Source organism: Anopheles cruzii, chromosome 3, assembly GCF_943734635.1.
Source record: "Anopheles cruzii chromosome 3, idAnoCruzAS_RS32_06, whole genome shotgun sequence".
Taxonomy (NCBI): Eukaryota; Metazoa; Arthropoda; class Insecta; order Diptera; family Culicidae; genus Anopheles; species Anopheles cruzii.
Window position 1 is genome coordinate 14,263,305 of NC_069145.1, and position 12,500 is coordinate 14,275,804.

The following is a 12,500-nucleotide window of genomic DNA, read 5'->3' on the forward strand; positions in this document are numbered from 1 at the left end:
GCAGCAGTAATCCTTTTTGTAGCAAACACATCCCCAACCGGGCCGCATCGGGCCGCAACGGGTTGACCCCCCTCTGCACTGTCCTCAATAGCCTTGCAACCCCATAAACCCCGGTTTCGGGCGCGGCCGGATCTGTGTCAGGACAGGATGTCGCACTCCGGGCCGAGTCAACGGGCGCCCTTCAGATCAGAGCGAGTTGAGAGTTGGCAGATTTATTTGACTGTTTCATTGACATTCTAATCGGGCCCCGGGACACATCGGGAACGGCCACTGGGCGAAAAAAAACGCCGCGAAACGGAAACTTCAGTTATTTCGCTGTAATTGAGTTGTAACTGTCGGGGGCCCATAAATTGGTGTAACGAAATTGTTTAAACAAGCGCACACCCTGGCTAATGGGCCCCTCAACTGGGGCGGACGGAGGGCGGCGGGCATGGCGGGTGATAAATTATCGATAAAAGCGCACGCGGTGGACAGTGGCGGACCCAACCGACCAACAATAAACAACGTCGGGTCCGTGTATAAATAAAAAAAGGCGGATGAGTCGTATCCGATCCTTGACGGTCCGATCCCGTTCAATACTCCCGTCCTGAATCGCGTCCCGTGACCGCAGCAAACGGTTCATCATCGTACGCACGGCCACGGTGACAGCTTCTCGGACTCGCGACAAACGATCGTGATCGCGTTACAAAAATGCGGTGCCAAAAGAATCAAACACATTCTTGCCGGTTGCCCTCTCGGTTAGACCAAACAAAACCGGTGGACCGGTGCCGGTGGTGTGCCCACTGGTTGGGGCGGATGTTTTGCAAAACGGACCCCCGCCCGGCCGCCCGGCCGCCCACCCGCCGGGAGCCCAAAAATGAATGGCTTCTCAAAATGTATATTCGACAATAAATTTCAAAACACGCCAGCCCCACCGCCCCACGGGGGACCCCGCCCGATAAGCAACGGCCACTCTCGGTCTCGGACTCGGGCAGGAAGTGATAGAGATAATAAAATAGCCCCGCTTCCGCCCCGCTAATGTCAACAGTGACCAGGCGTCTCCATCGGTCCCCGGGGCGCTGGGCCACCAGGCGCCTCCATCGGTCGCGCCGGGCAGGACCGGGTTCTGAATGATATTTGGGAAGCATGGGAAGGTTTGCAAATGGCGGCGGTACACGATTTGCGCAGGGCCACCAACCAACAACGCCCCCTTTACACGATCCGCCACGCCACGATCGCGCGCGCCAGCCACAATAATAATAATAGATCTCCGAACGCCTCTCGCGGGCCGCCGCCGCTGCCGTCGTGCTGGCGAGATTTACGTGCTTTTTTAAAGTGATAAGTAAAATAAATAAGTGGCCGCTACCGATCCGCCAGCTATTCTATCCGGCCCGGCGCAATCCAAATGAGTCCTTTTGGGATGCGATTCCCCCCCGGGGGAGCGATGCAGCCAGGCGTGGGTTCCTTCGTGGCAATCTTGGGGGGGACCCGAGGGCGGGAGGTCAGGGTTATAAAATTAACAATGAACGCCTCGGCGGTTGGACTAAAAATAACGAAAAAAACGATGTGACCCAAAAAAGCGAAAGCAAAGTTCGCGATCGTTAATTGCACATTCTTTTAGCACCTTTTAGCAGCTCGAAGCCATCAATAAATACGGACCGAATCATCCCCACTAGAGGGATGATGGCCACTGCGGCCGCTGAGGGACTCCCAGGAGCGGTCTATAAAAATGTTCGCCCCAACAAAAGGACTTTACGACTCGTCAAACGGGGTGGGCCAGAGAGTGAGACTAGGATTTGGAGTGGAACGTTGAGCGGCCGTTTGACAGATTTCAGAGACCCCGCGAGCGCCGAGCGCCGGACGGAGCGAATCGAAGCCAAAGCTAATTAAAATTGCTGCCACCGCTGCCGTCGGCTGCACCCCACACCGAACCGCATTCCGAACAACGAAAATATTACAAACAACAGAAAATGGCAGCAACGTCGGCCGCGCATCGGGGCGGTTTTTCAAGGCCGCCACCGTCGCGGCCGCCGCCGCACCGAGCGGCCTGCCATTTTGACGACGTGGTAATTGCGACATTTCTAGCACACAGACCGACCGACCACCGACCGTGCAAACGGAAATGATCGCGATCGCGCGTCTAATGGGGTGGCCAATCCATCAGAGGCCTCAGCGCGAGACGACGACGCGCGAACGGTTTGTTCGAACTGCTCCGGACGGATTCGGGGCGCCGGACGCCGGGACTCACCTGGAAGAAGAGGCAGAAACAGACCCACTGGTAGTACTTGTAAATCTTCTTGTCGAGCGCCTTGCCCTCCGAGTTGCCGACGCCCGGGTACGGCACCTCGCTGCCGATCTTCTTCAGGAACAGGCTCTTGAGAGCGTAGGTCGAGTGGATCCAGCAGTACGTGTTCAGCACGTCCTCCGGGATGTCCTTCGTGTGCACGCAGTCGATCGGGTTGCCGACGTACTGGCGCGTGGTGACGATCAGCGAGAAGGACATCAGGATGATGACGGTGATCGAGTAGTGCAGGCGGAACACGGGCGAGTCGGTGTTTACGTGGCTGATCTTGACGAGACTCTTGAGGCCGCGGAAGATATCCAACATCTTGCCAGGCGCAGCCGAACTGTCCAGCCCGGCCCCGCCCCGCCTCGCCTTCTGGGTCCGGCCTCGGTCTGGTTCGTCCTCCGGGCGCGACGTCCGCCGCTTACAACGTCCGCCGAGTGGCCAAGCACGCACTCATACACTCCACACACACAGTCACAGACAGGACACTCAAAAACGGGACACTTGCGGGGTACTCTTCCGGAAGAAGGCTCCCCGGCATGCTGCGGCCCGAAAGGGGGCCCGTCGTCGTCGCAGAAACAGCAGCAGCCGATGATCGTCGCACCCGTCGCAGTGTCCGGAGTTCGGGAAGGCTCGCCAACAAGTTCTTGCACCAACACTGTCCACCATATTTGTACTAAATGCGTGCGCTGTCTATCACGCCTTTGGAGCCTTCGGATTGGCAGTGCAAATTCGACGGAGGGAGTTCCGACTTCACCGTAAGGACACCGTTGGAAAAACTCTCTCTCCTGCTAGACGGTAGCGCCTCTTACTGCATTCGGCGGCCGGGTTGACAATTAAGGGAGACAGATTAACGAACGATCTTAGCATGCCACACACACACACGCACACAGACACGCGAAAGTCGGAGCACCGAACCCGGCCTGGTTGTGCCTGATCGTCACGCGAACTTTGGCGGCACACGACCCATCGTTAGTCGCTGCAGGGTCGCTCGGTGCCCCTCCCCGTGCACACTCCCGTGCATCCCGGGCAACGGTCACTGCGTTGCGAGATTTTCACGCGCGCGCCCAACACCCAAGATCCGGATCTGCGCCAGCCAGGACTGCGATTTGCTGCTGCCGGCTGCGGCTCTACAACTGACGGGGAGTTCGCCTCGTGGCGAAGACAAAACCGACCGTGGCGAAGACAAAGACGGCGACGGAGACGACTGGGAAGACGATTTGCTCACCGACAGCCGCCATCTCGCTCACTCGCTCGCCGTCGCCGTCGCCGTCTGTCTCGCTCCGTATCGCCGCATACTGAGACGAAGCGCGGCACGGTACGGCTCGAAGGCTCGCCACCGGCAGCTGACGTTTGGAACTGCCCCGCAGCCTCCCGTCCGCCCAGTGGCCCCCTTCAACCGCGCCGCGGACGTTATCGGAATCGTCAAACCGCGCGGCGCGTCGCGGCTGACACAATGTTTATCGCCGTTCCGGCCCCGGAATGCCCCGGGAGTTTGATATAAATATTGCCACTACACTGATCCCTGGCACCCCTCACAGCCCCCTCCCCGGGCACGGCCACCCCGTGGCTGACCACCGGCCGAAAGGTTTAGAATAATAATCACGTCGCGCTCGTGTTTGATTGCATGACGTATCGGCCGACTTTTCGGCTGCTAATCGCTTTCTTGGCCCCTGGGGACGGGACCCCGGTTGAGGGGGCTGGAACCGGGTGGAACCGGTCATGATGTAAGACACGACCGTGACATACGGGAGCGCCGAACGAGATCCGGAACACAATGATCTCCGGGAAACTCACGAAAAACGATTTGCTCCGGCCGACTCCGATCCGGGGACCATCGGGGATGGTGGTAACGAATGGGCCCCAGATGGCGGGGTGGCTCACCGTCCGGGGCACGCTGTCAACTGTCGTCGAATCGAGCGGAATCGGGCAAAATAATGAAATTCGATAACGAGCGCAAGACACGAGATTCGATAATCGGGTCGGGGGGATTGGCACGGCACGCGGTGCGGCACCGGAACTGAATCTCGTCGGCTGATAGGAAATGTAATTTATTACACTCTGCCCCCCACCGGGGCGGAGGCGACGGTAAATAATAGGTGGAAATGGAATAAATCCGAATCCGAAAACGAAGCGAAATTCACGAAGGGAATTTCTTTCCCCGCCCCGTCGACGACGACGGTGCGTGTGTGCCAGGAGCCTGTCACGAGGACCGCCGGCCCGCCGTCGTTGCATCGTAAATCCGCGGGTGACGCGGGATCCGCATTCGGGATTGAGACAGAGCGAGACAGTGAAAGAGAAAGAGACAGAGAGAATGGTCGGTTTGCGCCGCGCCTCGAGTTAATAAAATCTATATTAAACAAAAGCTAATGAGGCAACCCCTGCGCTGGCCTTCAACGGACACTGGCCGTCTGTATGCGTGTGTGTGTGTGTGTGTCCGCGTGAAACAATTGTAAAATTGGAAACGAATGTCCGCACGCACGCCGGACCGTCGTGTCCCGACGGACCGACCGACCGACCGTGAAATCCGGGCGTGAAAAGAGGGTCCGCCATGTGCTACCTCCAACACGCACACACACACACACACCGTGATTTCGTGTCACGGGCGACGGTGCAGTAAAACACGGCCATTCTTGACACGCCTTTTATGTGTGTGTGCGTACGTTCATATTTCGCACGGTTCTGTCACCGGCCAGTGAGCATGTTGATCGACGTGCCAATCTGTCCCACTGTGGTCCAAATCTTTCGGGAAAAGGCACAGAAACAATAGTGACACAATTTGGCACCGTTAACGTCGTTTTAGCTGAATTTTCTTGGAGTTTTTCAACAAACACAAACCAAACAATAAACAAACTATCGATCCCGAGTGAATGTATCTTCGGCATCGGCCGGCCTTACACAAGCGAAAAAGGGGAGAGGCCAAAGAAAAGAGGGAAACCTCGGGGAATCGCTCCGCTTCCAGTGTTTGATTTAATGACCCTAACTCTCTCACCGCGGAAGAGGAAATGGCACTGCGGCACAGTGTTCCCCATCCGTTTCCCAGTTCAATGCCATGCCCAGGCCGGGCCGCGGCCCAATTCGTTATGCTTTTGAAGCGCGCACGTTCCACAGGCGGCCAGGATGATGATAGATCACCCGCGATCGGTTCGCGCGCCAATTGATCTCGCAGATCGTGCCGCGAGCGAGCGGAAAACATCAAACGCGTCGATCGTCCGCGAAGTTTGCCAGAAAGGGACCAAAACTGTTGAGCGACCTGAGGACGTGGCGTTCCGCGTGGTGGCTAACGGAGAACAGTGAGACGAGCACGGTCACCGTTGAGTTGGGCCCTTTTCAAGATACCCACCAAGTACTACTACTGTGGCCAAAAAACAAACGGAAACCGATTGTCTTCCGTCAAACAAACACCAGATTTGTGAAAAGACAAGACCCAGATCATCCGGCAACCATCGTATTTGTCTGCCTGTAGCACCATGTAGCTACTGGCCATTTGCTAAGCCCAAGTGACCACTCCGTGGACACCATTTTAGAGCGAAGATAGTGGAGATAAGAACCGAAACCAATGGAGGAACCAATGAATTGGAACCAACGTAGACAAAGGTGTATTGCATAGAGTGGGAATAGACTTAGAAGCACTAACAAGAAAATTTTTTGAGTTATAAGCTAATTCCCGATAGTTTTCGGCCTCAGTAGTACAGGGACATCAGTTTCGCAACGTTTCAAAATCACAGGGCTGGATCTTGACCATTTTTCGAATGTATCTGTCAACGCAAGTGTCAAAGTTTGAGTTGAAGTCTGTCAATTTAGAAAATGAAACGCTTCGCAACAGCACAACGTGTAAACATTATACAAAAAGTTTTTACAAATGTGGGGATTAGAAATCGCCAATTTTTCCAGCAAAATTTGCTTCAGCGACAAGGCACATTTTTCACATAAGAGACGAATGTTAGGCTATTACAGCTCAAAGTCTCTATAATACAAAAGAAAAAAACATTTTTCACATGGCGACTACATAAACAAACAAAATTGCCACATCTGGGGCGCTGAAAAAGATTATAGAGTCATTGAACCCTATTTGTCTGAAACGACGCAGGGATGGCCACGGTCCGGGAGGACCGTCAATTCCGAGCGATACCGTCAGATGGTAACACAGGTTTTTTTTGACTTGCCACTAAAGATACGGACTTAGAAGATTTGTGTGAAAATTATCTTATCAAAATCGACTGTTGCCATAGATTACCCGAGGCGGCCATCTCAATGGCAAAGCACAAACTTCATTTTAAACATAAAAATTTATTGAAAACTTAATTTTTCATGTTTCATTTTTTTAGTTTGTTTTTGAAACTACGAAAAGGATGACTCTGTGCCTCAAACTCCTATAAAGTAAGGGAACTAAACTGCAACATACCCGTCAAATCGGTCCCCGCAACCGAACCGCAAAAGACTCGAGCAGAGATTGCTACAAGCTGACGGTGGTCGGAAAAGATTGTTCACACGTGGCAAGTAACAATCGCCGCGTATTTGTTGCTACTCTCGAGCACCCAGCGAAGAGTAATGGCTTAGGCGGCCAAAAGTAGTAGCCGTACCCTTCCAACGCCTGTTTGTTTAGCTCCACCACTCTCCGGGTCTCACAGCTTTAATGGTCTCGCCACTCGCCACTGTGATGTAACTCTCCGTCCGTCCGTCCGTCCATCCGTCTCCGTCCTCCGTCTGTCACCTCGACTCGCACGGAGCGGACCACCACAACCATCATCAATCAAGTCCAGTTTCCGTCATCGGCTCATCAGGCAGCTCGGAGACTGCACGCATAATTAGCCCCCGGTGTCCTAAAAGCTGATTTAGGAACGATAAACATATTAGAACAAGAAACATCACACCCGCCCCGTCCTCACTGGATGCCATGTCCAGTCGCCCGGTTGTCCCAGTTTTTCCGGGTTTTGCCCGGGACGCACCAAAAGGCAACGTTCGTCCCTCCCGGTCGAAGGTGGCAGGTCCAACCCTTTCTGCTGCCAACGATTATTAGTCCACCCATCACGGCCGGGAGGGGGACGAGGTGAGGTGGTTTAATAAATCCATCGTGTTGAAAATCGGACCTCTCTCGCTCTCGCTCTAAGTCAGCATCCGAAGCACCTTCGGCCCCAGCACGAGGAACACGTGTAGTTGAATGAACCATTTTTCCAATCGCACACACACACGGGCACACGGACACCACCCGACTTCGGGTGATCGATCCGATCGTGAGTGGGGCGGGTGGTCTGGGTGTGGAACTAACCGCAGAGTCGTTAAGCACGGCCGTGCTCGAAACACGCACGATCGTGAACCGCGGGTTGGGAAGCGGAAAACCCGCACGCGGCCATTAGGATGGGTTTCTTCGCGGGCCACACGGGACTGCTACACACACAGAGAGACGCAGGCGTTCGAGGTATAAATCTTTATTCACCGCCTGGGACTGGTGTGCGCGAGCCGCGCACACATAAATTGACCAGTATTTATATATATATATAGGTGCTGAATAATACCACCAGTGAGTGAGGGAGCAAGCAAGCGTCTCTCAACTGCGTGTGTGTGTGAGCGAGAGAGCGAGAGAGACAGAGAGATTGTGGGGTCCCTTGGCGGGAGTTGTTGGAGCGAAACGGGCACTCAGAAAATAAAAATAACAGAACCGATTCTTCGCTCCACTCGCGGCCCCTCGGAGACACCAGGTTGCAAGTCGACGATTGCTTCCTCTCTGTGCCCTGCCCCCTGTCCGTGCAATCCCGGTGATCGCTCCTTGGCCGCTTTTCGCCCATCCGTTGCCGATGCCGCCGACAACGAAAACGATGATGAAATTGGATCCATCATCGCCGTGCGCCGTGCGTCCGAAGGTCGAGCCGCGATCGAGCTTGCCGATCGAAGGGAAATCGAAGGGATTGATAGACATCGACCGTCCGACCGCCTGCCTGCCTTCTGTCTCTCCCTCCTCCCTGCGGTGCCAACGGTCGTGGAAAGAAAAACAGATCCTCCGGCGCGAACATCGAGAGCAACATGCAAACGTCACCGCCGGCGGCTCTCCGAGTCCTAATAGACCGCCACACACACACACACACACACACACACGCACGCGGAGGATGATCATTTCGATTTCCATCCATCAATCGCAGCCGTTTCACTTCCGGTGTTCTTCCGGCAGAGGCTGACAGTCGCGGAATCCACTTCGCTCGGGAGAAATCCAGACTTTCGACTCCTTCCGGGGGGCGGGCTGCTTCTGCATCCGGAGGGCGTCGCCGCAGGCAGCACCGGTAATTGGGACTTTCGGGTGACGAATTTCCACTTAAACGACGCCTCTTACTCCCATCTCCCGCCCTCGGCGGGGGGTCGTAACGAATAAATTGTGAATCACTCGAACTGTCGGGGTCCTTTACCGCGGGAGTGCAATTTGGGAGACACGTCAACGCCCGTCACGGACCACAGAAACAATAGCATCTGTCACACACACACTCGCACTCTCTCTCTTCCGCTCTCTCCCTGCGTCGGGTCGATCGCTGGCGAAGGAAGCTTTGTCCGCCGACGCCGCTGCCGCGATCGTCCTGATTATTTTCCTCACACGGCCTCACAATGCTCATTGTTGGCGCGATCGCTCCGCCTCCCCCCGGGGAGAAGATTTCAACGATTGCTGCCTGGTCCTGCGGGGACGTCAGATCTCGCACACGATGACGACGCACCCTGCACCCATCCCGTTCAATCCCCCGTTCCAGGTGCGGCGGTGGCAGTAGTAAAAGGTGGATAAATTTAATTGTAAACACGCACGCACGCACGCACTGACCCACCCGGAGTGGGCCGCGCGCGCTCGCTCGCGCCCGCGTGGCACTCGCTCCACACAACACGCGCACCGTGTTGGCCACGGCCGGTCCACGGACAACAAAAAACCCGGCCCGAAACGCGTCCGGCGTTGTTCGCGTCTCGACGCCTCGGCTCACACTAGTAACGCACTCGCTGCTCTAAACATAAATATCTCTCCCGTCCGTGTCCGTGGCATGGCCGCAGCCGCCGTCCGGTCGTCTCCGTCGCCACCGTCGTCGTCGTCCCCGTCGTCGCTCCAATCGGGACCCCGCGAATCGGCCCCGATTTTCCATGGTCGCTGGCACCCCGACGAGCAAGTCGGCGGGGAGGGGGGGGGGGGGGTCAGCGGGGCCCCGGGGACCACCGGGGACCACACATCGCACACACACACACACGCGCGGTCGCACGCAGAGATCATCGTCGTCGTCGTGGCCGTTGTTGAAGATTTTCCAAATGTTTATAAATACGTAATGTATATGTGTGTGCAGTAAAGTATGCGTGTGAGTGAGAGGGAGAGAGAGAGAGAGCGAGTGCCTTGGGTGCGACACGACGAGTGGACTGGCGGCGCGGAGTCGTTACGCGGCTTCCCCACCGGTTCCCGCTCGGGGAGGGCGCTATCCTTTTCCCTCTTTTTTGTTTGGCTTCTTGCTTCCGTTTGCTGGCTGCCTTTGGTCCGTTTTGCTGCATCGTTTGACACATTTTTCTCTTCTGTTTGCTGCACTCTCGACGCTACTTTTGACCGCTTTTCCGCTTCTTTGTTGTTCGTTTTTCATTTCTCTCTTTGCTGGTCGGTTTTTGAGTTGTTGGAGATGATTTTCACGTTGGCTTTCGATTAGTTTTTAGTAACTTTAGACTATTTCCTGACACGGACGATCGTTTGAATATTTTTTTGACTTTTTGTGGTCTTCTTTGCCTTGTCTTTGGAGTCCGGAATTCGGAGATTCGCTTCGGAATCGGTGCCGCTGCCCAATCTTGATTGATTCCGGATGACTGTTCAGCGTTCGGCTCACGACTTCTGCATTCATATTTATTGCATGGAATAAATTTCTCACGCTCTCTCTCTCTCTCTCGCTCTCGCTTTACATGGTCGGATCAGTTCACAGAACGGACCCGGTTGGTAATTTGAGAACTTTGCACGCGGTCACTTTATCACGCACCGACGGGTCGGCCACTCTGTACGTGTACGCAGCCCGACGGAGCGAGAGAGAGAGAGAGAGCGAGGATCTACATATTTTACGTCTCTTCGTCCCCGACTCCGGGCCCGAAAATATAACAATGCGGCTCGCGTATGTCCGCGTGTGTCCGTGTCCGTGGAGATTTTTTGAAAAGTGAATCTTATCGTAAAACCATCCGCACACACACGCACACCAGGGAGCACGTACGAAGCGTGCAATCCCCCCCGGTGGCGGCGGCCCCGGGGGTTGCTTTGGCGGCGCCAGCGGGACGGGCGAGCGCGCGCGCGCCTGGGATGGGCAATCGGAAAATCCTTCATGGATTTTTCGCCTTTTTTCCGCAGGCAGAAGCCGACCCCAGCAGCCGGCTTTCGAGCACTGAAAGGCGTTATCTGCTTTCCGTGGGGACGCCATGAACGCGCCATTGTTGCACCCGATGCACCCGATGCAGAGGTCCTTCCTCCGGACTCCTCCAGGGATCGCGGGTTTTCCCAGCTCGCCTGGGCCGCATCCGATTCAACAATGGTCGAATGGACCACGTGCCGATCGGTAACCGATAATCGGCAGCCGCGCCGATCGGAAGCTGCAGAGCCTGCTCCTCTTCCTGCCCAAAATAAAGCCCAGGTTTCGCCCGGTTGGCGGCAGAGGGCGCTCGCGACCGCAGAGGGGCGAAAGCGTAGCACGCAGCGCTCGAGAAGCTCGCAGCATGTCCGCTTTGCGTATGTGCGTAATTGGCTGCGTTACGAGCGAACAATCAACCCCCGGCCCCGTGGCCATGTTGCGGATCGGTTGCGACACACAGCGGCAGCAGCAGCAGCAGCAGCAGCAGTGATCATGGGGCGCAATGACGCCAATGATGGCGGCTGATGATTACGTGGCAAATGGATGCTGCTGCTGCTGCTGTTGATTGCTTTAAAATATGGCTCCCGCTCCCGAATCGATGCGTCTTCACCGGCCATCTGCGGCCCTCACCCGATGGGGGCCATCTGGCGACCACCCCTTTGTGGCGTGTGTGTGAGAGAGAGCGAGAGAACGAATGGAAAATGGTCCATCTTTTTAACGGGGCGCACCATTCGCGCATTCGGTCTCTAATGGTCTTTCTTACGAGAAAACACACACACACACTGCAGTGAGGGGCATTGGGAGGGGGGAGGGGGCACGTACACAGTACGCAAATGGTTACCCCCCGGCTGTAGCCAATCGCAGTCGCCTTCGGCGAACCGGTTCAATATTTAATCAAACCGGTTCAATATTTAACTTTCACGCGCTCTTTACACGCTCAAAAAACCGTCGGAAGGACCGTGGCCGTGCATATTTAATCATCTCGAGCCCCCTCCGTTTGATGAAGCGATAACCCGGTGGGTCACACGGGACGACGGAACAAGCAAATTACCGGCAACTTATCGTGACTTGCTAAACGGGCACGTCACGAACGTTAGATTCCCGGTTCAGGACTCGGTGGTGGAAGTTATTTCTTTCACTTTTTTGCCCCACCAGGAGACCCGCAACCCCCCTCACCAAGAGTTGGAGGTGTCGGACGCGTGCTATTAATTAGTAACGGTCACTTAACCGGTGGTGTGGCACGTTAAATCGGTCCCAGGAGCCCGTCACGCTGGGGGTTTGTTTGGAATTCGCTACAAAACGGTTCAATCTGACCAATTAGCAGCCTGAGTGTGGAGAGAAACGCGGGTTGAACACAGCTCCTGGCCGCGGACCCGCGGGGACCGTTTGGAACCACACAAAATACAAAAAAACACACGACAACACTCAGAAGAAGAAAAGGAACTTAAAACACGCTGCGCACAACAATGATATAACAACAATATCGTCGGTATAATACACACATACACATCGTCACACACGTGTTGAGAAGGGGTGCACACACACAGAGAGAAAAGGATGAAAAATGCCGGGCCAGAGACCGGGTGAGTTCCGGCGGCGGGCCCGGAACCCTGGCACGCGGGGTGTGATAAAGGATGCGATCGAGATGGAAACTTGGTGCTTGGTAGCCCCGACTTCGGACTTCGGACTTACCTGAAAAAACAGCGTAAACGCTACCCATTGGTAGTATTTCGTGTGCCTTATCGTTAACGCGCCGCCGCTCCGCTGTGAGTTGTCGACCCCGGGGAATGGCACCTCCTGGCCCTGCTTTTTCATAAATGCATCGACCACCGTGTAGGTTGAGTGGATCCAGCAGTAGGTATTCAAGACGTCCTCTGGAATATCTCTGCGCACCGCCCCCAAGA

At 55.4% G+C, this 12,500-nt stretch overlaps 1 protein-coding gene across 2 annotated transcripts in view; it reads right to left on the reverse strand.

Moving 5' to 3' along the window:
- The window catches only part of LOC128271317 (innexin shaking-B), a 15,134-nt gene that overhangs the window by 2,131 nt on the left and 503 nt on the right, over positions 1-12,500 (reverse strand). The window contains exon 3 of one of the 2 annotated variants that reach the window (XM_053008783.1): positions 12,289-12,481. In XM_053008783.1, coding sequence (XP_052864743.1) covers positions 12,289-12,481 — 193 coding nt within the window. Of the gene's footprint in view, positions 1-2,227; positions 2,986-12,288; positions 12,482-12,500 lie in introns of those variants that run through there. The other variant, XM_053008782.1, reaches the window with a different exon arrangement.